Consider the following 26,106-nt stretch of genomic DNA (forward strand, 5'->3'; position numbering starts at 1 on the left):
CTTTAAAGAGAAAATGACTAGCTTGGTAGTTAGAATTGAGTTCTCTGAACTAAACTATGTATTGTACATGTAGTGATGCAGAATTAAATATGGTCATTTCTAGCACAAGAATAAATCTTACATGTAGCGTTAGCAAGACTTCAGTTACTAAACTGATTTGTGTGGCTCCAGCTTTCTCAGTAACTTTTCTAAAAGAAAACAAGAATAGTCTTTAGAAATACCAATCCATAGGGTGCCTGGGTGGCTCAGTCGGTTAAGCGTCTGACTTCGGCTCAGGTTGTGATCTTACAGTTGTGAGTTTGAGCCCCACGTCGGGCTCTGTGCTGACAGCTCAGAGCCTGAAGCCTGCTTGGAATTCTGTGTCTCCCTCTCTCTCTGCCCCTCCTCCACTCATGCTTGGTCTCTCTCTCTCTCTCTCTCTCTCTCTCTCAAAAATATATAAACGTTAAAAAAAATTTTTTTTTAAGAAATAGCTATCCTGTTCTCTCTGAAATAACTAGCTATCCTGTCCTCTCTGGGCATTAGCTCTAAGACACTATTTCCTCCCTTCACCCAGCTTCCTGTAGGAATAGTATTCTTGATTGTGGTGCTTTGGTCAATATCCAGGCCTTGCCTGTGATATTCACAGAGCTTGGAAAATAATATTTGTTTCTTCTTTGTCCTGCTATTTAATGGTCCACTGGTTTATGATAGTTGCCTTTAAACAGAAATGTATCCCTGAAAGGTGCCAAACAAATGATCCATTTCTTTTTATTATTATAGTACAGAGCAGTGATTTTCAAAGACTTCTATTTGCATCCTATAACTGCCTCCCTCAAGCCCTCCTGTTCTACCAAAGCAAAGTGTATACATATTTCCCTGTGTGGTTAAGGATGGAAAATCCATATTAACTATTTTTGTTCATGAATTCATTTGTTAAATGTTATTGAATATACCTACCGAATGACAAGAACTGTACTAGTTAATAAGGACTTAATAGGCTCGGTGATTAACATAGGGTGAGATGACGACTTGTGGGTTAGAGTGTGGAGGTTGACATCATGTTAGAGATTTGGTAGCTCTATATATGGGAGGAATAAAAGCCTCTTTAAGGATATAGTAAAATCAAGGATGTTGAGAACCTAAACTATGTGACTGACATTCATTGAGGATTAAGATTCTAAGCTAAGAACTTAACATACATGTTCTCATTTAACCTAATGGGGTAGATACTCTTCTTATCCTCGTTTTACAGATGACAAAACTGAGACTTAGAGTGACCAGCACCTCCTCCAAGGGTACGCCACTCTAGTAGCAGTGGAATAGGAAAGAAAAAAAGGAATTATATCTGAGAAATAGTCCTCAAGAACTATTGAGAGGACTTGTGACAAATTAGATGTAAAGGTTAAGGAAGAAGAAATCCTGATGAGTGCCAAGTTTCTACCTGGGAAGACCAGGCAAATGGGTGATACTTCATTAACTGAGTTATTAATAAATGGAATAGAAAGATTAAGGTGAGTGAGACAATAACTTTGAAACATTTGAAGTTTGAGGTTTCTATCAGAAAGCCAAATAGGATAACTTTTGTAAATAGTTGGACATGCTGTGTAGGAGTGTGGGAATGAGGTCTGGAATAGAAATACAAACCATCACCACTTAGATAGTTGTGAAAGCTATTAGTCTATTCCTTTGAGACTATCCAGGGAGATCACGAAGAACAAAACAATGAAATATAGAACCTAGTATTGGCATTATCTTAGGGATGGGCAGAAGAGGAGGAACTATTAAAGATACATCAGAAGGAGAGGACTAAAAAAGTAGAAGAGGGGGCCTGGCTGGTTCAGTCAGAAGATTTCAAGGTCATGAGTTCGAGCCCCATGTTGGGTGTAGAGATTACTTAAGTGAACAAATAAATACTTAAAAAAAAAAAAAAAGAACTAGAAGAAAATGTTGTCATGTTAAGCCTAAGAGGGGAATGTATTTCAAAAAGTGGGGATTAGTTAAAAGTGTTAAAGACTGAGGAGTGGTTAGGAAGCATAAGGACTGGGAAAAGAAATCATCATACTTAACAATTATACTTCCTACAATCATACTTCAGTGACTTTAACCAAAACAGTCTCAGCAGATATACTGCTGAATAATATGAGAGGAAGTCAGGCTAGAATGCACGATTGCTGCGCAAGTGAAGAGAGCAAACAGGGCTCTTTCACAATGTTGGGTAGTAAAAGGAAGAAGGGAAGAGGGTTTAAAGAGAGTCAGTATGTTCTCAGTATCCTTTTTCTGAGTTTTGTTTTAAATGAGTGTGTCAGGGAAAGGGGGGGGTGGTTATGGTTACTCTGGATGTCTTTTTGTCTTGATGATGTCGATGGTGGTAGCAGCTAACGCAGTTAACCACCAGATACTTTCCTAGGCATGTCACATATATTAACTCATTTAATCCCCACAGTGTCATTGTTATCCCTACTTTTAAAATGAGGAAAACTGAGATCTCAGGAGCACAAGTAATTGTCCTAAGGTCACACAGCCAGTAAGTAACAGAGACAGGATACACACCGAGGGATCCTAGCTCTGAGTCTAGTTTTACCTACTCTGCTGTGTTTCCTTGTTGACCTGAAAAGTGATTCTGCTTTATTTAACCTTTTCTTTTTTTTTTTTTTTTTTTCTCAAACAGCAGTTATCTGTAGTGAACGTTTCTCAGACTGTTATCTTTAGATTGTCTTTTAGGACCTTCTTCAAATTGCTTAACATTCTTTAGAAACTCATTTCCTGGTGTAGGAATAGCTGCTTACTGGAATCCTATCCAGACCAGCCGGAATAAACAACAGACCTTAAAGAGATTCGACTCCTGTAAATGGTAGAGTGAACTTTCTCAAAATTCAGTAGACAAATCAACTCCTGCCCTGCTTTAAGCATTTCTGAAGAAAAAATAAGCATGTTTTTTGACTTATGTTTGAGACTGAGGTGATATCAGGTTTTGCCTGAAGCACATGTGTTTCTCTGCTTTGTGTCGAGAAGGGCACACATGTCCTGAATCCTAAGGATGAGGCTGAAACTATCCTTTGTTAGAGGAACAGAGGTACTTCCAGGCTAGACTTTACAGTCATTGTGGGAGAATGCTAGGAAAGACAACCCTGCTCCTGTTTGCACCAGGCCTTGGCTGTATCACACACACCCTTTCTTCTGCCAGGCCTGGGACTGACTCCTTTTAGGATGATTCATGATTGTTTTCCATGAGTAAATATGCTTTAGTCTAAGTCCAGTTAGAGCTCGTTTGCCTCCACTTCCCCTTCTCCTTTTCCACTTACTGCAGCTGTTTGTACTTGCATTTGGGCAGAGCTGATCTGTTAGCCTCAGTGCACTTTGTGTTATTGTTTTTTTAATGTTTACACTTTGCTTCAGTGAAAGAAAGGTCCATTTTCTCTATAAGCCTAGATGTGTAGTTATACTTATTGATGGTCTCACAGAGACCGTTTCCTAGAGAGAACTCATTCGTCTGCCTCAAGCCTGATTTGCATTGAAGAGATGCACACACTGAAGAGGTGCCCACACCCATCTGAGTCTGGAGTTGTTATTAAACCCTTTTAAAAACTACTTTCCAAAGCTTGTCTTATTTGTGTGTCGTATTGAAATGTGATTCCTTTCCATGTTTTTTCCTTCAACATTTTATTAGGAAAATTTTCAGATACACCAAAAAAGAAAGAACCTAATAATCAGCACTCATATACGCACCACCTTGATTGTATCATTAACACTTTGCTGTCTTATCATCTATCCAACTGCCCATCTCTTTACCCATGCATCTTTTTTTATGAATTTTGAAGTAAATTACGGATATTGCTATACTTTAGTAGAATGCTTTGAGAGGGACGGGATGGTCTTGCTGCCCGAGGACTGCCAACTCTTGAGTGCCAGGAGTAAGAAAGCCACACACATTACTAAGTGGTATGGATTAGCTCATTTTTTTCCCCTTAGCTCAGCTGTAGTTGCAGTGGTAATTTCTCATAGATTATTTCAGTGTTTGTGCCTTAGAAAATCTCTTGGAAGCCAGCTGGTACCCCAAACAAACACTTATTAAGGAATATGAACTCCACAGAGAACATCCATTACCTCCATGTCCCACAATGCAGGCCAAAGTGCTTTCTTGTTCGTATGCCCTAAATTTATTGTTGAACATAGGAAGTAGGGCTCTCTTTTATCATATAGAGCTGACAAAAGCCTTAGGTTCTGAGGTACAGAAATTGTTTCTAGGCTGTTCTTGGCATCTACAGTTGTTTTACCATATGGTACTGGGCTAATTTTATCTGTTCTTCCCTTGAGGCTTTTGTGAATTGATTACATTTTTAGAAAATTTTTTAAATAACTTTTTAAAATGTCAGAGCTTTCTCAGTAGAATAAAATATGATGAGAGATTACGTCAACAGGAGAACAAGTTATCTTAAGAGAATTTTTCTCAAAAACTTAAGCATTTCAATTGCAATTTCAATTGCATACTCCATATTATAAATTAGGATTGGTCATGTTCACGAAAGCCCCTTTTGATACAAAATATAAAGTAATCTTGGACCTGAAGAGATAAGTCTGTTAGTTCAGAAATCAAATGAAAGTTTCTACAGCTCTTCTCTCTCTGGAAAGGTCATTTCCGGCCAAACATGTACTTCCTAAAGGGAAGCACAGGAGAGGTGAAAGAGAAAGAAGACAGCTTAGCCCATCAGCTAGGCCTAATCAGTCCTGGTCATCCATGGGATCATTCATGTCACTTTCAGATTTAAAGTGACATCCTATAGAGCAGCTACAACATAATAGACAAAGCCTGGATTTTTGAGCCAGAATTAGGTTTTATTTCTAGTTCTGAAACCAGCTGTGTGACTTTAGGTCTCGCTAGGCCTAGTTAGACTCACCTCAAGCCAACGGACCTATTTTCATTCCTCCCGGGGAATCCTATCACTGCTCACCCCGAGCTCAGAGTAACTCTCTGGGTGCCCACTGAGCACACTCAGGTGCCCTGGAAGCTCCAAGTGGGTAGCAGTCACCTACTATCAAGTGACATGGAAAGCGGTGGAGTAAGGAGCTCCAGGAATCAGTCCCACCACGGAAGCAACCACTAAGCTGGCACGTCTGACAGAATCAACTTTTTCAGAACTTTGGAATTGCTAAGTGAAAAAAAGCCGATTATGAAACAGGATCTATAGTATGATCTCATTTGAGGTTTTTAAAATAAGTATTTGTGGTACAGAGAAAAACTCAGAATATATGTGAATAATGTTTCTCTCTGGCTACTGGGAGTACAATTATTATCTTGTTTATCTGCTATTCCTAAAATTTTCTATAGTGAATATATATTACTTCTGTAAAAAATAGCAAAAGCAAAATAGAACAGTTTGGCAGTTTCTCAAAAAGTTAAACATAGAGTTTCCAAGTGACTCAGCAGTACCACTCCTAGATACACACCCAAGAGAACTGAAAACATATGTACACAAAAACTTGTACGTGAATGTTTATACCGGCATAATTCATAATAGCCAAAAAGTGGAAACAAATCAGATTACTTGTCAGATAAATTGGTAAACAAAAGGTGATGTAGCCACATAATGGAATATTACTCAACAATAACAAGAATAAAGTCCTGATACATGCTTCAACATGAATGAACCTCAAAAACATTATTCTAAGTGAGCTAGACACAAACGGCCACATATTACGTAATGTTTATTGTCCAGAATAGACAAATCTGTATGTCCAGAATTCTGTATGTCCAGAATAGGCAAATCTGTAAAGACAGGATGTCTCTGGTTGCCAGGGGCTGGAAGGAAGGGGGACTATGGAGTCACAGCTAATGAGTATAGAGTTTTCTTTGGGGGATGATAGAAATGTTTAGGGATTCAATAGTGATGGTTTCACAATTTTATGAATGTATAGTTGACCCTTGAGCAACACAGATTTGAACTGTGCTGGTTCACTTTTGTAGACAGTACTGTACATGTATTTTCTCCTCTTTATGATTTTCTTACTAACATTTTCTTTTCTCCAGCTTACTTTATTGTAAGAATATAGCATATAGTATGTATAACATACAAAATATAGGTTAATTGACTGTTTATGTTACCAGAAATATATAGTAAAGTTTTAGGGGGCATCAAAAGTTAACCTGTGGATTTTCAACTCCAAGAGGCATCAGTTCCCCTAACCCGCATGTTGTTCAAGGGTCAACTGTACTGAAAACCACTGAATTGTATACTTTAAAAGGGTGAATTTTATGATCTATGAAGTATAGCTCAATAAAGTAATGTTTAAGAAAGGTGAAATAGACTATAAGCTACAAGAATTAGAATTAAAAAGAATATATTTAGCAAGTTAAAGTCAAATTTTTCACTGAATTCTGTAATTATAGTTACGGATTTTTTTTTTAAGTCTTTAAGTCCAGTTAGTTAACATACAGCGTTATATCAGCTTAGAGTTAGGAATTTTAAAAGTGTAAGTTTCGGTAAAGAGATGAGAATCAGGAACTTATAAGCGATTATGTAGCTGAAGCTCCACAGCTCCCCCTTTTTTTTAGTGAAAATTTGGGACATTTTAAAACTGATATGGGAAACTATTTTCTTCTCTTTTTAAAGTTTGGCTTTGTATTTTTAATTATTTGCACTATTTTTGGAATTGTTATCTTTTTTTAATGCAAACTAATCATTCTAATAGCTTTCAGAGAATTTTAAATGAGAGTGTAATACATGTATACTTACCTTGCGAGCAGATTTTCTCAAGTAAGCCACCATCTCTAGATCCCACATGATGATGTATAAATGGTTTAAGTATGTTCTAGAATAATATAAGCAGTATAAATAGATCTCATTTACCCCCTTATGATTTCCCTTTCTCTTGCCCTCATCCCCTTCCCCTGGCCTTTTATGCTCCAAAATGTAAAATGGGATTAGAGTACAATACCTTATTTTCAATTAATTCTTTCAGTAAGCATATATTGAGTGCCTACTATGTGTCAAAACACTGTGCTTAAAGTTAAAGATACAAAAATAAAATATGTGACCCTGGGGCACTGGCTGGCTCAATCAGAAAAACATGTGACTTGATCTCAGGGTGTGAGTTGAAGCCCCACACTGGGACAGGGCATTGAGCTTACTTAAAAAAAAATAAAATAAAAATAAATAAAAAACCACCTGGTTCTAGACAGATAAAATGATACATCTTAGAGCTACTCTCTGAACAGTTAGGAGGGCACTTAACCCAGCTAAGGAAGGTCAGTCAGGACTTGTTTTTACCGTTAATATAATTAGAAGGTTGATCTTTGAAAGCAAGTTACACCTATTATGCATTTTTAGAAAACTATTAAAAGTAGAGCTCATGCTTGGCTGTTAGCACATCCTACAACTACATACGCACAGAAAAACATCTTGAGAAAAGTGGTAGGATCTGTTGTCTCCAAGATGTGTGTATAGGCCAAAACTCTTTTTTTTTTTTTTTTTTTTTTAAATTGGCATGAATACAGGCAGTAGAGGAGCAAAGACCTGAGGTCAGAGTTTGGTTTCTGCTTCCTTGACTGCTAAACATGTTGAAGATTTTTTAAACTATCAGAGCTTTTATGGGCTCTGCTTATACTAATATATCTACCAAATTAAAAAGAAAAATATCATCATGAACTTAAAGGATTTGCTATTTTTCACTGGTATCTTTTTAAAAAGCAGACACATCATCTTTGCATTGCTTTCTGCAGGACTGATATGTACTGATATGGTCCTATTAGTTGTTAAATACTGAAATACATCCTTACTGGTTGGTAAAAAGCTGATGCTTTAAGCCACCTGGATGCTCCACCACAGTCTGTACTCTCCCCCAGGGACTCCAACCCTACATCTCTCCGCAATCCAACAACTAAAAGGTTGTCTCCAGGCATAGCAGGAAGCCTTAAGGACTCTGTTTCTGTACTACTTTGGCATCCATTCTGACTGCTGGTGCTGGGCCGTCCCCACTGTTTAATAATTTTGAATCTCACCCCGACTTTCTGACTGTTCCATAAACCATTGTCATTTTAACTGTGTTTGTTTTCTGCCAACTAGAGTATCCCATGGCCCTAGATCACCTGCTCTCGCTTACCTGTGTAGAACCAAAATTGAGTTGCATTATTTGCTGAGTAACCCAGAATAGCATTGTACTAGAACTAATAGTCTCCTAAACCATGCTGCTTTTCTTCTGTATTTCTTTCAATGATGACAGTTGGGCCTAAGTTCTGTGTCCTCTTATTGTTCCTTCCAGTTCATTTTGCACCTTATAGGCCTCCAGATATCTCCCTGAAGCCTCTGCTCTTTGAAGTGCCCAGCATCACTACAGAGTCAGTGTTTGTTGGCCGGGATTGGGTTTTCCACGAAATAGATGCTCAACTTCAAAGTTCAAATGCCAGCGTGAACCAAGGAGTAGTGATTGTGGGAAACATTGGGTTCGGCAAAACTGCCATCATCTCCAGACTGGTGGCCCTCAGCTGCCACGGAACACGGATGAGACAGATCGCCTCAGACAGCCCACACGCCTCCCCCAAACGTACGTATTCCTTTTTAAATAGCTCCCTGCTTCATTGCCCTGAAAGTTTTTCTGATAGATTAAGTCTTACATCCTTTTATTTTCTGATCTGCAAAACCTAACTTGCATGTGAGGACCATTAATTCAGAGTTGAGAGAAAGAATGTAATACTCTGTTTACATTTAACCCACATATCTAGCGGTCACCTAAGTGTGACTGAGAAAACCTTTCTGTGGGAATAAATTTATGAGTCTTCCCTCTGGCAGTCTGGCTAGTCTGTCCTTTGGATAATGACTGTAGCAATTGCTTATAAGAGGCATTTGCCTCCATCACTGTCAGCTTTTGCTCAGCCTGTGCCCATGTCTTCTTGTTACATGCCAGCACATTCTGCTTGCAGCATTCGATTCCTTGCTCTTGATGTCAGTATTGCACTGCTTGGGCTTAAACTTCATTGTGTCCTTGAAGGGTTTCTCCTGCTTCCTTGTGAAAGGATGCTGAGATCTCGTATGTATTCATGCTCCTTTCATCCCAGGCCAGGCACAGCTTAATGATCACCACCAGGATCTTGTTTGTTTATTTCTAAAATACTTAGGTGGTCCTTAGCACCAGGCACTAAGAGCTTAACAAATATTAATTCATCCAATCCTCTTATCAACTCAGAGAGGTAGTTCCTATTATCATCATGTCACAGATAAGTGATCTGAGGCTCAAAGAGGTTAAGTAGACCTCCCAGGTTTCATAGCCAGTAAATGGTGAAACAAGTATTTGAGCCTAAGCAGTCTGGTTTCAGAAGCCATTCCCTTATCCACTTTGCTGTCCTGCCTCTCCTTAATGGAAGAACTCACCTGAATAAAGGAGACGAGAGGAAAATAGATGTTCTTCCTATACTCTGTATGTATAGAACCAGTCTACCTGGTTTCTGTTAGTTATGAGAAAACAAAACCAGAAACTATTGCTCTGCTAGTCCAAATCATTAATCTAGCTCACCATAAGTTTTCAGACAGCCACCACTAGAAACTTGAGATTATAGTAGTTACAGTGTCTAACACATGCTAGAAACTCAATAAGAGCTCACTGAGCATCCTCCAGACATTCTGGCTTCCTAATGAAATTAATTGACAGTCTTGTGTCATTAAGTGGGCACATTGTCTCTGGTTAACTAATAGACATCTCACGTGGAGAAGAAGGACTAGTGTGTACAGAGAGAACTGGTTGAATCAAGAGACCCTGTTTACCAGGGTCTGGTAAGAATTGGTATGGAAGAATTCCTTTTTCACAAGCAATGTCATGCTTAGTTTCTACATGAAGCTTTTCTCAGGTAGATTGGCATTGTGTCAGGAGAGTCAAGAGCTCAGATTTTGAGCCCCAGCACTCCAATGACTATATATACTCTGTAACCTTGAGAATTTTAATTGAAATTTTTAGATCTGTTTTCTCATCTGTAAAATGAGGAAGTGGGGACTAAGTGATCTTTAAGATTCGTTCCTGTGTTAAAATTCTGTGATTCTAAAAACATATCTTCTTGAAATTGAAAAGTGGTTGAAATTAACTTTCCAACCTATTCCAGTGTTTTCCTTTGAGCACTTAAATATCACACCAGTCTACATTTTATCTGAGTACTCCAAGACTCTTTAACTCTTTGAGTATGTCAGAAAGAAAACCAGATAGCTAATAATCTCTCTGACTCCTCTATATATCACTGTTGAGATAACGTAATGGTAGAATCCTGTAGGACAGAATAAATCCCAAGGGCAAGAAGAGCTGCTTTCTCAGAAAGCAAAGGTATCTGGGAGTCCCCCCCAACTAAGGCTGGGAAAGCAGGAGTTAATAGAAAACAGTTCATGTGCTCCCCAAAGCAGAGGTTCTATAAAGGTAGTTCATTAAGTTATTCTCTAACATCCATTGCCTCTTATCTCCAGAGACACTCTAAAAATACCAGGACATTCCAGTTCTTGAGATAAATGTCCATTTGTTGTGACTGTAGATTTGGCCTGATAGTTAACTTTCCTTTTTTATTTTTTCTTTTTTTTTTTCTTAATTTGAGAGAGACAGAGAAAGAGGGCACACAAGTGGGGTAAAGGGGCAAAGGGGAAGAGAAAATCTTAAGCAGCCTCCACATTCAGTGTGGAGCCTGACGCAGAACTCGATCCCACAACCCTGGGATCATGACCTGAGCCGAAATCAAGAATCAGATGCTCAACCAAGTGAGCCACCCAGGCCCCCCTCTTTTTCCTTTTTGCCTGATAGTTAACTTTCAGAACTTGAAAACCGTGTCAAAGGAGAAAGGATATGTGGTTATATATTTATCAGAATTTCACAGAACTAGCAGTTGCCTTGTACATAATAATTTTTGTTGTAATCTGTCAGTGACCAAACTACATTCTACCTCTGCATCTTAACAGAGCCACTAGCCCTTAAGAAGGGTCAAGAATAAGTGACTGATAAAGTGCAAGCTGTTTTTTGGCATTAATATGTTATTATGTAAGCCAGCACTGGGAATTTGACTGGCAGTAGCAGAATTTCTTTCATTAATGACTAAGAATGATGTCTGTATAGACAATTGGCTTAACTTTTCACAGTTTAATTTACATCTAGCTTAGATAGGTTTATTTGAATTTCCATTGGCTTTCCTAACCCAGTGTCGGTGGTACCAACGATACAGTTGTAGAAATAATGAAAACAAGGTAGAAAATCGTTGGCGCTCCCATCTCTGCATCATCTGTCTTCTCTCTTCTACCCCTGTCACACTGAGCAGCACTGCTGTGGAAGACGTGAGCAGTGTAGCCTGCGGTACCACATTGCCTGGCTCCGTCCTTCCCCCACAGACACTCAGCCCCCAGCCCACCCCCTCCTTGTCATTTCCCTGGGAAGGTACAGAAAAGCTGTCAAGGCAGGCACTAGCCTGTCATCTGCTTTCCGCCTACACCCCTTCCCAAACCTGACTCCCCCGTCAGGCTCCACCACCATCGTCATCAACCACCCCCTAGTACATACACACAAAGAACAAAAACATTTTGTAAAAATAGACCCGTTGTGTAATTTAGGCATTATTACGTTAACTACAAGTATACTCAGTACAGTAGTCAGGAAAGCTCTAATACAAGACTATCTTTCCCCATCACTAAGAGTCAGTATAGTTATTATTTGGATTTGACATTTGCCAGCAGCTGCCAACCCCCCAAACAGCTGTTCAGTAAGTCACCCCACCCTCCCTGCTCTGCTCATGTCAGTAGTCTGTTTTGCTGCTGCACATCGATTGCTGCCTACCTGTTAACTTATTTCTCCTGTTCCCTGAATACCAGAGAGTTAAGATACTCAGAAAAAAAGGAGGCCATCTCCAAAAGGCAGTAGCGAGAAGCCAGAGGGCATTTGGGCAATAATTGCCCCCAAAATCAAATATCAGATAAAGGGGAATGCAGTGGGGAGAAGGAGTGAGCCACAGAAATGATGCATCGACAGTCACTGCGCTTCACCTCCACTCACACATTTTCAGTCTTTTTCCACTGCTGCCACCCACTCGTACCCTCCTGCAGTTATTCTGAACTTGGCTCCAGTGACCAGAGCATTTACTCTCCCAGCAGATAGAAGTCTCCATTCAGTCCTCGGGTGAGGAGTTCAGTGAGGACTCCCTTCCCCTATTCCTCCTCCTTTCCAGTGGCTCTTGACCATCAATAATCCCCTTATTTTGGTGTACCCATTTGTACTGTGGTCTGTAGTCATGTATATAGTCTGTAATTCCTAGTGGAGATAAGACATTTCCTAAGTAACATGAACAAGTGGAATTTTTTAAAAACAGTTTTATTAAGCTGTAATTCACATACCACACAGTTCACCCATTTAAATTGTTCAACTCAGTGCTTTTTAGTATATTCACAGAGTTCTACAGCTGTCACCATAATCTAATGTTAGAACACTTTTGTCCCCCCTAAAAGAAATTCCCATTGGTGATCAATCTCTATTCTCCCCTTAACTGCCTGCCTCTACCCCTACATAACCACTGATTTGTTTTTTGTTCCTACGGATCTCCCTATTCTGGGAATTTCATATAAAGAGTCATACAATATATGGTCTTTTGTAACTGACTTCTTTGAGTATAATATTTTCAAGGGTTATCCATATTGTAGCATGTATTGGTATCTCGTTTCATTTTATCATCAAGTACTATTCCATTGTATGGATATTCCATATTTTAACTGTTCATCGGTAGACATTTGGGTTGTTTTCACTTTTGCACTATTATGAATCTTGCTTCTTTGAACATCTTTGTACAAGTTTTGTGTGGATATAAGTTTTTATTTCTCTTGGGTTCTAGGAGTAGAATTGCTGGATAATAGAACAAATGGAGTTTAACCAATCTTCCTTTAATTCAGGGTTTTATGATTATCTCATACAAACATCTCATCTTTTTAATCCAGATGTGGACGCCAACAGAGAGCTGCCACTCACACAGCCACCCTCAGCCCACTCGTCCATCCCCAGTGGAAGCTGCCCAGGGACCCCAGAAATGCGCAGGCGGCAGGAGGAGGCCATGCGGAGACTAGCCTCACAGGTACAGTAGGGCTCCCAGGGTGCAGACATGCCAGCTCCATTGTAACCCCAAGGGGCAAAGGTAGGGGGACCCTTGGCAAAGTGGACAAAACGTATACAGCTATACCATGAGACCGTGGGGAAAATTTTCTCTTCCGGCTCCTAGAAAAATGCTTTGTTATTATGGAATCAGAGCCTTTTTGTTTGAAAGGCCCTCAGAAATAACCAGAGTCCCATAATGAATAGATAAGGAAGTTGAGACTCGAAGAAGTTATATGATTTCCCCAAGATCACAGTTTTAGCACTCAGCAGTTTTTTATTTTCACTCCTATTCAAAACTCTTCCTGCCATACTATACTGTCCATAATATTTGTTAGGTTTTTGAGTTTTAAATTTCTATTTTATTGAAAGTAACATATGCATCATTTTTGAAAATTGAATAATACTCAAAGACTTATAATAAAACCCAGCAATTCTTTTCCCCTCCTCACCCCACCCTCTCCCCAAAGGCACCACTTTCAACTCTTAGGGCTGTTCTTCTGATCTTTACCTCCACTGTTTCTAAATAATATTCATATACTGCTATAACTTTTTTCATCATTTTTATACGTTATCTATTGCTGCTTGTTAAGGATGTTGAGAAGTTTACATCTTTCATTTTCCTTCCTCCCTCCACCATTTCAGTATGGTTATATCATGATTTTTGTCAGAATCCACATTATAATATCTTCAGTATTAGTACTGTGCACATATGGTTCACTGTGGAACCAAGGATAATATTTCCTTCCTGAGCAATTTTGTTTTTCCTGGGATTTGAAATGCTTCATTTTAAAATTTGCTTATTCTTGCTGTGGTGGGGGAGGCGCCTAGCTGGCTCAGTCAGAAGAGCATGTAACTGTTGCTTGGGGTCATGAATTCAAGCCCCACATTGTGTGTGTAGCCAACTTACAAATTAAATTAACTAAATTAAATTAAATTAAATTGGCTTATTCTTTTTTAAACCTATCGCTATAATCCATAATCCTTAATAACTTTGTAAAAAGCCTCTTGGTACAAGTTTACACATCAGTGTCATTTCCCCTGAGACGTCCATCTCAGCTCAGGCTGGACCTAGGACGCTCTTGAGGCTAGTTGTTATCCTGCAAATTCCCATTACTTCTCTTCCGTGTTTGCTCCCACATCATCATCTTTCTTGATTTTATTCCTCATTTTGGTGGAACACGTCCACCAGTGGCATCCTAAGAAAGAATGCACAGGAGGTAAGTTTTTGAAACTTAATGTTTCTAAAAGTATCTTTATTCCATTCTCATACATTACTGTTTATTTGACACAACATAATTCTAGGTTAAAAATAATTTTCCCTCAGAATTGTGAAGGCATTGCTCCATTGTCTTGAGCTTCTAATAATTTTGTTACTAAATAATTATTATTATTCCTAGTTCTTTATACCTGTTTTTCTCTCCAGAAACTTTTAGGAACTTCTTTTTTATCAACTTTTTTCTTGGATCTTTTTTCCATTTATTCTGTTAGCATCTAGTATAAACCTTATATAAACTTCAAATAATTTCTGTATTTTCAGTTCCCTTCCTCACCCCGCTCTTGCACAGGACGTGGTGCTTCCAACCTCATGCTTTTCTGAGGTTTTACAGCTGCTTTGGTTTAGTCCTGTTGTTATTACTTCCAGCAGGCATTTGTTTCACCTAATTCTATTTGTTAAGTCATTTATGAAGCCTATATCCACTTTCCATCCTTATATGTTATAAGCTGAGGTCATAGATAGATATCCCTATAGGTGGAGTTTGCATTTCTCTTCCTTATTCTCCATATTTTTGAGGATTTTCAAAAGAAGAACAAGAGTTTAAAATGTCTGTCTCCAATATTTAAAGAAATTTCTTGGCATGGTTAATTACTAATGAGGAACAGAGAGTCATCTGCAATATCATAAAGTTCTAACTTCTTCATGGAAATCCAGTCCACCCAGAGCCCAAAACAGCACATTTCCCCCAACTGCATTTTTAAGTGTCTCCACTTATCAGTGGGCCTTCTGAAAACAGTCTGAGATTTCCCTCATATTCATTGCTAACTCAGTGCAACTTTAAAAAAACATCTTTTTTTTTCTAAATAGTTTGTATAAACTAGTTCCAGCCTCTTCTTTAAAAGAATCTAAATAAATGTCACCTTGGAAATACTGTACACTGAATGCTGAAGTCCTTCCATCATTACAGTCACTCACATACTCACTTAGAATTGATGTGTGGAATGACTCTAATACAAGCCTGAAGTTAAGGTGGTGAACAGAACAGACAACAATCCCTGCTGTTACATGGCCCACGTTCTCGCGGTGGGAAAAGCCAGCAAACAAACATGTAATATGTCAGATCGTGACGAGTGCTGAAAAGAGCTCAGGGATTGTTGTCACTTCTTAGTCTCTCTCTCATCAAGAGAAAGAATCTCAAGATGTTTATGTTCAATATTCGGAAAATGTTACATATTGTTAGCAGGAAATTAGTGACTGCACTTACTTAAGAGGTGATGTCATTTTAAATTCCATGCTTGTGTCTATCTTAAGCAAAATACTGTATAAATAATCATTTTTGTGCCTATAGATGGGATATTTTTAAATTTATATTAAACATTGTATACGAAATGGCCCTTTAAATTAAAATTAATGTTTATATTCAAGATTTGGAAAATGTTAAATATTGTAAATAGGAAATTAGTGATTGTTTACGCTTACTCAAAGAACATAATTTAAATTTCATGATTATTTCTTCCTTAAGCAAAATATGAATGCACCTTTTTGCACCCAGAGATGGGATATTTTTAAGTTTATAGTAAATGTTGTACAAGAAATCGCACCTTAGATTAAAATTAAATATTCTCCTGGTAATTGTGCCATGTGTTACATTTCAAGTATACAATTCGTTCTTAGTAGCCTAGAGCAGAAGCCAGCAGTCTTGCCTCTCGCTATAACAAGCCAGTAAGCAGAAACCTTTTCAATAAGATTTTGAAATCAATTAGTATTTTGATGAGGTAAGCTAATATATGTGAGTTAAAAGTGTTCTTGAAAAACCTCTTGATTTGACAGACAAAGTTCTTAGTGCCAATTCTTGTGTATCAATAATTACCATTGGTATTTTCAGGATATACTATTAGGTGGGGAGGAAAGTACAAAAGAGTGTCGATGGGATGCTAACTTTCATATAATAAAGAAAGGGATATAAAAAAATACATGTGTACCTGCTTATTTGTCCAAAAAAAATGTAGGAAGGATAAACCAGAAAGAAAAGATACTGGTTACCTAAAGCAGATGGGTAGGAAAGAAGGAGAGTAGAAAGAAATGGGTAATGAGAATGGGGTACAGGGATGAAGAGTAAGTGACACTTCTCTGAATACATCTTTTCGTATAGCTGTGACTCTTAGAAACATGGTAATGTTTCACTTACCCAAAAAATAATTAAAAATAACCAGTATGTGGGGGCTGGGGAGCCCAAAGTGTAATGCAAACACTCACAAATACACCCAACTGTATTTCACATAAATAACATGACCACACTGAAAGAAGGCAGAGGAGAAAAGAACTTAAATAAGTTTGGAAGGTAACATCTTGACTGAATACCGTAAGGCTAAAGACAAAAAAGAACTGTGCATAAATGCTATATTCTAATTAATAAATGTTTTCTCACAGGAGCATGGCTCACAGTTTTGAAAATCTTTCATGTATTTATTAGAAATGATTGAATAAATAAATGTATTGTAAATAGCAAGACCAGGTTTCTCATTGTTGGAGAAAGAAGTTAAGAGATGAAGAAAAGGAAATCTAAAGAGAGCCAGGTGATACTGAATTGAAATCTGAGGTATTAGTATATACTCACAATTTTTAATATATATATCTATAGATATTTCTATAGATATATATAGAGAGAGATACAGCAATATAGATAAATCTTCATATGTGAGTTAATATATTACATGCATTTCCTAGCTCTCTCCACTGAGAGGGCCCCAAGTCACAGTCACTTCAGTAGCAATATGCACACCTAACTAATTCAGATCTTGTTTTCTAACATCATTCTCCAGTAAAAGAAACCAGGGCTCCGAAGAGGTTAGATGATGCCAGGTCTGGGGCAGGGTAAATACAAGATGAGCCTGGAGCATCTTCTGATACCAGAAAGCAAGGAAGTGCTTTTAAAAAGATGGGGGGCGGGGGGCGGTGTGTGTGCTTCTTGAAAGAGCCCAGACACCAACCCGAAGGAGATCCTGATGTCCAAAGCCAGACCAAAGTGAGCAACAAAATAAATACAGTATTGGATATAACCAATGGAATAAAATAAGTCCATATATATTAAATCACTCAAGTAAATAGATGAGAGAGAAGGGACAGCTCTTTATTCCAGTAGAATTCCAATAATAAATGTAGAAGGAAAGAAGGAAATAGAAAATCACTATTAGGCAAACACCACGTGATAATTGTTATAGACAAGATCCACTGATGGATACTAAAGTTAGTGGGCAAAAGTTTGAGGAGAAACAGGATTTGCATTGTTTCAAAGTGTCTCCCCCAAGATATTTATTAACTACGAAGGGAGAGAGAGTAACTTTATAGTACAGAAATCTGGCAGAAATCTTTACCTTAACCAAGGTGATGAAGGTCGGCATCACCGGTGACAAGACATGTCAACATCATGACCCCATGATATGATCCATGAGAAGGACACAACATTGTTTTTGTGGTATTCTTGCCCAAAAATCTCAGTTGGATTATGAGGAAGGCATCAGACAAACTCAGACTGACATTCACCAGAATAACTGGTCACTACTCTTCGAAAGTGTCAAGGTCATGAAGACAAATACCAAAAAGCTCTTACAGACTACAGGAGTCTGAGGAGAAATAGCAACAATAAATGCAGTACAGGGTCCTGGATAGAATCTTGTTGCAGAAAAAGGACATTAGTGGAAAACTAGTAAAATCTGAATAATGCCTTTACTTAACAATACTATGCCAGTGTTATTTCCTAGCTCTGATAATCATTCTTTGGTTATGTAAGATATTAATAAAAAGAGAAGCTGGGTGAGGGATATACGGAAATTCTGTGTACTACTTTTGCAACATTTCTGAAAGTCTAAAATTAGTTCAAAATAAAAAGTTAAAAAGTAAATAAAACTCTTACTGCCAAAAAAAAAAGTAGAGCTCTGAGCTGGAAAATTACTGAGGCAGAACCCAAGTCTGGGAGCTATTCTTAGCTTCCAGCCTGAGTGAGGATTAGAGTTGGGGGACAGGGAAAGGGAAGAGAAGGTCATTATTCATACTGAACCTCCTGGTCCCTGGAAATCTTGGAAGCCACACTAACGTGTTGGAAGCGATGCGCTGAGCAAGAAATCAGGTGGGGATGAGGAGATTCAAAAAGTGATGAAAAGAAGACAGGGAGTAAGAGTATGAGAGCAGACCTGAGGGAGAGCACTTGCAGCATTAGAATTTAAATGATACAAATGCCAGTCATTACGCAAATCAGATGTTTGTGTCCAAATGAATTCCACACAGAGCTGTCTTTTCTTTATATGAGATTAGCTTAGTCCTGTCACAGATTATTCATTTCTTTAAAGTGGAAAATGGTCTTTGGAGAGTGAAGACCTGGGACTTGTGACGCAAACCTGACAGATTTCCTGCCACTCAGTCATTTGATTAGGGCCTTTGATGAGGATTATACTTCATTTTATGATTTCTTGTATACAGCATTAAGTCAAAGCTTTTTTTTTTTGAGATTTTATTGTTTAAGTAATCTCTACACCCAGTGTGGGGCTCAAACCCACAACTCTGAGATCAAGAGTCACATGTTCCACCAACTGAGCCAGCCAGATACCCCAAATCAGAGCTCTTTATACCCAAAGCTATACTGACCTCTGGTCTTTTCTTTTGCCTATATAGCCTACAAACCTACCCTTTTCTTTCTTCCCCTCATAGGAGTAATCTAAAATTTACTTGCTGTCTTCCCCAAAGAATTAATATAATTCTGGTCATATTGGGCATACTTTGAATAGAATTATTTCAACAAAAAGTATAGAGATTTAACGTAAAAACTTGAGATGGAGAAAAATTAATATGACAGACATAGCTGAAAATGAAATTTCAACACATCACCAGGAGAGACAAAAGTTCCCAAGGAGAAAGGTTTCACCCACTGGTTTACTAGTGGTGGACTAATTCTGAATCACTTCCAAGAAGTTGGAATAATAGTGACTGAATATAGGTGGCTGTGATAACTTTCTCAAAGCTGTAGGGAGGGATCTAATACCACTGAACACTGGTACGATGAGAGACTGAAGAAAAAAACCACATTACCAGACTTGTTTCCTATTTTATATGTAGGAAAAGTTGTGAATGAGGTCAATAGATAATTTGGAGGAAGTACCAAATAGTTTGGACAAATGTACAGATGTTTGTAAATTACTGTGTATGTATTGTGTGCTGCACAACTACTTTGAAATGTCTAGTAAATAACCTATTTTGAACCACACTTCATATTTTGTGATGTTGAATGGTCTTTCTGCTTGAATCGAGCAAAGCAGTCGAGATTTTATATTTGGAATGCCAAAGAAATATTTTAAATTAAGAGAAAGGTAACCACAGAGGGGTATCTTTGTTAGGTAAAACCTCACTCAGCCAAGAGCACAGCTGATTTTTAATAAAACCAGTAAGAGAAACCTCTTCCTAAGTTTTAGAATTTTTATCTTCCAACTTCTATCCCATGACTTTAGGTAAAGGGTAAGTTACAGCTGATTTTCTTAGCTGTGCTTGGCCTCCACATGTGGAATCAATTGAGGTAAAATATGATGAAAGTTCTTATTGATTCAGAGGTTTGCTGTTTGCTTCTTATGAAGTGGATATTTGTATCCATGCAGATATAACCACTGACATTCACTGTTCATTGAGAGAACAGAGCAATTGCTGCCAGGTTTTCTCTTTGGTTCCTTATATTGTGCTTGTGATAGGCAGTAAAGCAGTGACCAATCCATCTGAAGAAAAGAGTGGAGATTTTTAGAATATAACTTCTTATTTCCAGTTCCATATTGTGTTCAGATATCATTGCTTCACTCAGAAGCAATTCCTATCGTCAGTCTTATGTGTATAGTAACATCTCCCCATATTAAGGTTTTGTGTGTATGCTTAATGAGAAGGATTTCAGGTTTTTTTTTTTTTTAAGTGACATTTCTAGTATTTGTTAAAGATGACCATACCTATAGGTCAGGAGCCTTTTCAGAATTGAACACTTTAATGGATGATTGTTCTCTGAGAAATGATAGAAGAACTGAAGTCCCAGTGGTATATCTATATCTCCTAGGGCAATTTTCAGCTGCCTAAAGATGCAAAGCCAGTAGCTAAAAAAAAGACTATACAGAATCTTGATGATGATGATGATGATGATGATGATGATGATGGAGAGGAGGAGGAGGGCGATGATGATGATGATGATGATGGCAGCATCAGCTAACATCACTGTGGACCTACTTTGTGCTGAGCTCCATGCTGAGTACTTTCCATATATTGAGGCTAAATCTCCCCTGCCAATTTCATGTTACCTCCTCAGTCCCATCACTTTTGTGAGTAATATTCAGTCAACAGAGTGCTGTAGATTAAAACCACCCTCGGCACACCTGGGTGGCTCATTCGGTTGAGCGTCCGACTTCAGCTCAGGTCATGATCTCACAGTTCATGGGTTCGAGCCCTGTGTCAGAATCTGTGCTGACAGCTCAGAGCCTGGAAGCTGCTTCAGATTCTGTGTCTCCCTCTCTCTGCCCCTCCCAACTTGCGCTCACTCTCTCGCTGTCTCTCGTTCAAAAAGAAATAAACATTAAAAAATACATTAAAAAAAAAAAAAACACTCTCTGCACTTGGTCTTGAGGCAAAGAAAACAACCAGGAGGTATGGAGTGAGCTCTGTGCAAATTCTGACCAAAAAAACACCCTAGAGGTTAAAACCAGGTTCCAGCCAGACAGCCTAGATCCTGGATGATATTAAGACTCACACGTTTTCTAAAGTTCTTTGAATTTAAGACCTGCATCTAGCAAAACTCTCGCTCCTTTCTTTTTTCCTCTCATCTAATTCTGATTGTCTCTGGATGCTAGAAAATATTTAATGTTAATTCTTAAATCTGAATTATTTTTTATAAAGCTATTTATAAAGCACATTAATTTTAAAAAGTAAGGACTTAATAAGTATATGTGGTTATTGAGATTAACATGGTTTTCCTGTGATTATTTTATTCCTAATGCTTTGTTACAAGATTGGACTTTTTCCTTTACTGTTCCGTGCTCAGTACCTATTAGAGAGATTAACGTAAATCTTTATTCTCAGTCTTATTTCCTATCTCTTATAATCCAAAACCCACATCCTGCAAAGGAATCTTCTAATCCAAAACTCAGTTTGCATTTATAAATTTTAGTTGTGAATTATGATATATGTATACAATAGAAATATTGCATCAGATTTCTGATCTTAGATAAATCAGGCAGTTTCTAAGATAGCAGCTTTTGTTTTCGCTTGAAAAAGTTGAGGAACGGGGAGACAGAAGACAGTGTTAGAGAATGATCATACAATAATCATGGCTCTTGTTCCCAGTAAACCTATTTGTATTCTCATCCTTCTGTTGTAGGTGGTTGCCTATCACTATTGCCAAGCAGATAATGCCTACACCTGCCTGGTACCAGAATTTGTCCACAATGTTGCTGCCCTGCTCTGCCGCTCACCTCAGCTGGCAGCCTATCGGGAGCAGCTTCTTCGGGAGCCTCATTTACAGAGCATGCTGAGCCTTCGGTCCTGTGTTCAAGACCCCATGGCCTCCTTCCGGAGGGGAGTCCTGGAGCCCCTGGAGAATCTCCACAAAGGTACAGAAGGCAAAGAAGGTGAAAGGTGGAAGCTTTGGAGCCCAAGTTCACCTATAGTGTGTCATAGAAATGACTATTTTTATTACATTGCCAAAACCGAATGTTCCATGGCTGATGTCCCACAGGATACAGTTAACAGATAAAAGATTTTTCTTGAAAAAATAAAACTTCATATGGGAAATGCTACTCCCTCCTTTCTTTATAAAGATTCTCATTTCCAAAAAGAATACATTTTCCTTGCACTAAACATAGTAGAGCTTCTAGTCCTTTCTGTAGAATTCAAAAAATCAGTAAAGCCATGACTCCAGCTCAGTGCTGTGGAGTTTGTGTGGTTAGAAACCTCCTCATCTTTATGTTTGGTATTTTTTTTATTACTTCACAGTTGAGGTAGAATGAAATGGCATCCATGGTCTCACAACTGTGTGTGTGTACTACAAATCAACTTTCCATTAAAACTATTTAGAAGGCATTGAAGATATTTTTAAGAAGTGGGGGAAAGTATGAAATGGAATCCGTCTCCCTCTCATGCCTCTCCTCCCCTTTTCCTCTGCAGCCCCAGTGTCCACCATGGCGTACGTTTAGGCATCTCCTTCACCCTTGTCTGCCCCATCCCTTTAACAATTTTTTATCAGTGCTGGAAGCCAGAGGAAAGGACTTGAGTGAGCATGAGGTTCCTGAGCAATCCTGTTTATCCCGAGAGACTTTTACATCTTTCTTGAGGGTTTCAGAGGTACTCAATAAGAAAAAGTGATCATAGTTTCCATTCTCCTGGCTGCCATCTTCAGTTATTTCAATCTCCATACTAGTTACTTGGGTATCAGAGTTTCAGACTTTTCAACTCTGATGACCTGTCTACACCTCTCCTACCTGTTAGCTTCTCTATACCCTAGATTTTTTTAAACCTTGGAATTTCTCCACAGATATTTTGAAGCATATTTTCTGTACAGTTAGTCTGCATCCTGCTAATTGCACCTTCATGATGTTTCTTACATCCATCAATCTCCTATTCATTCCTGCCATTGTGAACCCAAAGTCCATTCAATGACCTTTGCTCACAGCATCATATCAATTACTACCTTCCTGGTCTTCTCTAGTTTTTTGGTTTAGTGCTTCTTTCACATCATAGCACAGAAAATTATAAAAATTTGTATCGCATACTAGGATAAAAAATTCACACTCCTTATGGCTAGACATGAATGGCCTTGAAGTTACAGCTATGCCAAGCCCCCAGTACCTTGAGGGCTAAAAGGATTCATTTTTAAGCACACCTCTAACCCCTTTGTGACCTATCTGGTGGGGAAGCTCAGCCCCACCCTCGGCGGTCTTCTAGACTTTCTATACTGCTTCCAAATAAATCTTCATCAAGTTTTACTTTCATCACTCAATTTCCCTGTTCAGAAACCTCCAATGACTCCCTGTTGCCTAATGAATTAACTTCCAGCTTCTTAGTCTAGCATTTAAGGTACTCAATGGCATGGATCCAACCCACTTTCCAGCCTTACTATATACTCTTATCTGTATTAATCCTGTGTTTAAAATGTAAAATATGGGGCGCCTGGGTGGCGCAGTCGGTTAAGTGTCCGACTTCAGCCAGGTCGCGATCTCGCGGTCCGTGAGTTCGAGCCCCGCGTCGGGCTCTGGGCTAGTGGCTCGGAGCCTGGAGCCTGTTTCCAATTCTGTGTCTCCCTCTCTCTCTGCCCCTCCCCCGTTCATGCTCTGTCTCTCTCTGTCCCAAAAATAAATAAACGTTGAAAAAAAAAAATTTTTAAAAAAAAAAAATAAAATGTAAAATATTCACCAGTTCTTAAACACTCACCAACATTTTCCTGCCTTCATACATTTGCTCATTGTTTCCTTTTCTTGTTATGCCTTCTGCTTACACCTCTGTCAAAATTCTACCTGTCTTTCAACAACCAGCTTAAATGCCGCTTCATTCATAAAATGCTTGCTGATCCACCTGTCACCCTATATAGAGCATCCTTCCAAATTGACATTAGGGGTTTTTTTATTTCTAATTTATGATACTTAACACATTGTTATATGCATAATAAGAATTTAAAATTTTATTACTAACTTCTACAGAACTATATGTCAAATACTATACTTTGTGCTTTATAAGAATTAGCTATTTGTTTACTTGCCCTATCCCTTTAACTAAATTTTATACTACTGAAATTAGGAACCTTTGCTCATACATCTTTTATCTTTCGTAGTGGTTATCTCACCTTGAACATAGTAGTCATTTCAGGAAATAAAGTTTGAACAAATGAGTGAACATAGAAATTGCTCACAATACCGAGTGCCTTGATGGAAGGATAGTGATAACACGGACCTGCATCCTAGGCTGATTCAAGGAGAAGATCCAAATGCTTGCAGACTCAGCTCTGGAGTCTCAACCATGACTAACATGTTTTAATTTTGCTTCTGGATATATTTGCTGCTCACATAGGTCTCCAGAAACAGCTTTAGATACCCTTATTGATAAATATTATTCTAAGTGAATTTAATTATTCTACCTAATTCCCATGTTCTTTTAAAACAAAATCCCCACCATGATCAATAGCTAGAAACGCAATTTATAAAATAAATGAAATACTAAAAATTATTTTATTAACTAATAAGGCAGGAAAGGGAATAAAAAATTTTTTTGAGGGGCGCCTGGGTGGCGCAGTCGGTTAAGCGTCCGACTTCAGTCAGGTCACGATCTCGCGGTCTGTGAGTTCAAGCCCCGCGTCGGGCTCTGGGCTGATGGCTCAGAGCCTGGAGCCTGTTTCCGACTCTGTGTCTCCCTCTCTCTCTCTGCCCCTCCCCCGTTCATGCTCTGTCTCTCTCTGTCCCAAAAATAGATTAAACGTTGAAAAAAAAATTTTTTAAAAAAAAAATTTTTTTTTGAAAGATGGAATGAGAGGTAATAAAAGACAGAGCATAGAGAATTCAGTCAGTGATACCATAAAAGTGTTGTACGGTGACAGATGGTAGCTACACTGGTGGTGAGGATAGCATAATGTATGGAGAAACTGAACTGTGTTACATACCTGAAACTAATGTAGCATTGTGTGTCAACTGTACTTAAGTTGAAAATGTTTTTAATTAAACTTTTTGAAAATTAAAACATAAGAAAATAAAATGAGTGTTGTGTTAGGCTGCTACAAAAAGAAGCATTAAGTCAAGCAGAGAAAGAAAAATACTATATGATCTCATTTATCTGTGGAATCTAAAAAACAAAACAAAACAAAACAAAACAAAACAAAACCATCTCATGGGTACAGAAAACAGGTTGGTGGTTGCCAGACATGGAGGGTGGGGTATGAGAAATGGAAGAATGGGATCAAAATATACAAACTTCCAATTATAAAATAAATAAGTCATGGAGATGTAATATACAGCATGGTGACTATAGTAATTATACTGTATTGCATATTTGAAACTTGCTAAGAGAGTAAATCTTAAAAGTTCTCATCACAGAAAAGTTTGTAATTGTGTAAGGTGATAGATGTTCCCTAGACTTGTGATTATCATTTTACAGTGTACACAGATATCGAATCATTATGTTGTAGACCTGAGAGCAAAAAAAAATCAAATTAAATGTTTTTAAAAAGATGATAGACTTAAAATCAATCATACCAATAATCACATTAAGTTTAAATGGACTGAGCATTTCTATTAAAAGGCAGAAACTTTCAGACCAAATAAAAAGCAAGACCCAACAATATGCTATAAGAGAGGTCATCTAAATACAAAGACGCAGATTAAAAGGATAGAAAAATATATACCTTGTAACCACAGAGCATAAGAAAACTGGAGTGTTATATTAATGTGAGGCTGAGTAGACTTCAAGACAAGTAGTGTTACCAGAGGGGCATTTGATAAACATAAAAGGACCAATTCCTGGGAAGATAAAAATAATCCTAAGTGTGTATATACCGAATACCAGAGGCTCAAATTATGTGAATCGTTGTCAAATTGCCATGTTGTACCCCTGAAATGAATATAACATTGTGTATCAACTGCACTTCAATAGTAAATACTTGTATGAAAAAAATTATTTCAAAATAAAAATTTTAAGTTAAAAAAATACATGAGTCGAAAACTGATAGAACTGAAGAGATAAACAGGAAAATAATCATAGCTGGAGATTTTAACACCTCTCAGTAAGTGTTAGAAGAAGCAGATAAAAAGTAAATATATAGAAGATTT

The 26,106-nt window shown here is 38.1% G+C and overlaps 1 protein-coding gene across 8 annotated transcripts in view; it reads left to right on the plus strand.

The window, feature by feature from the left end:
- TANC2 (tetratricopeptide repeat, ankyrin repeat and coiled-coil containing 2) overlaps positions 1 to 26,106 on the plus strand; it is a 376,040-nt gene that overhangs the window by 266,587 nt on the left and 83,347 nt on the right. For all 8 annotated transcript variants that reach the window (XM_047832304.1, XM_047832306.1, XM_047832307.1 and 5 more), the window contains 3 exons: positions 8,239 to 8,520; positions 12,915 to 13,048; positions 21,678 to 21,909. In XM_047832304.1, coding sequence (XP_047688260.1) covers positions 8,239 to 8,520; positions 12,915 to 13,048; positions 21,678 to 21,909 — 648 coding nt within the window. The remainder of the gene's footprint in view (positions 1 to 8,238; positions 8,521 to 12,914; positions 13,049 to 21,677; positions 21,910 to 26,106) is intronic.

This window comes from Prionailurus viverrinus, chromosome E1 (genome assembly GCF_022837055.1).
Source record: "Prionailurus viverrinus isolate Anna chromosome E1, UM_Priviv_1.0, whole genome shotgun sequence".
In the NCBI taxonomy this organism is placed as follows: domain Eukaryota; kingdom Metazoa; phylum Chordata; class Mammalia; order Carnivora; family Felidae; genus Prionailurus; species Prionailurus viverrinus.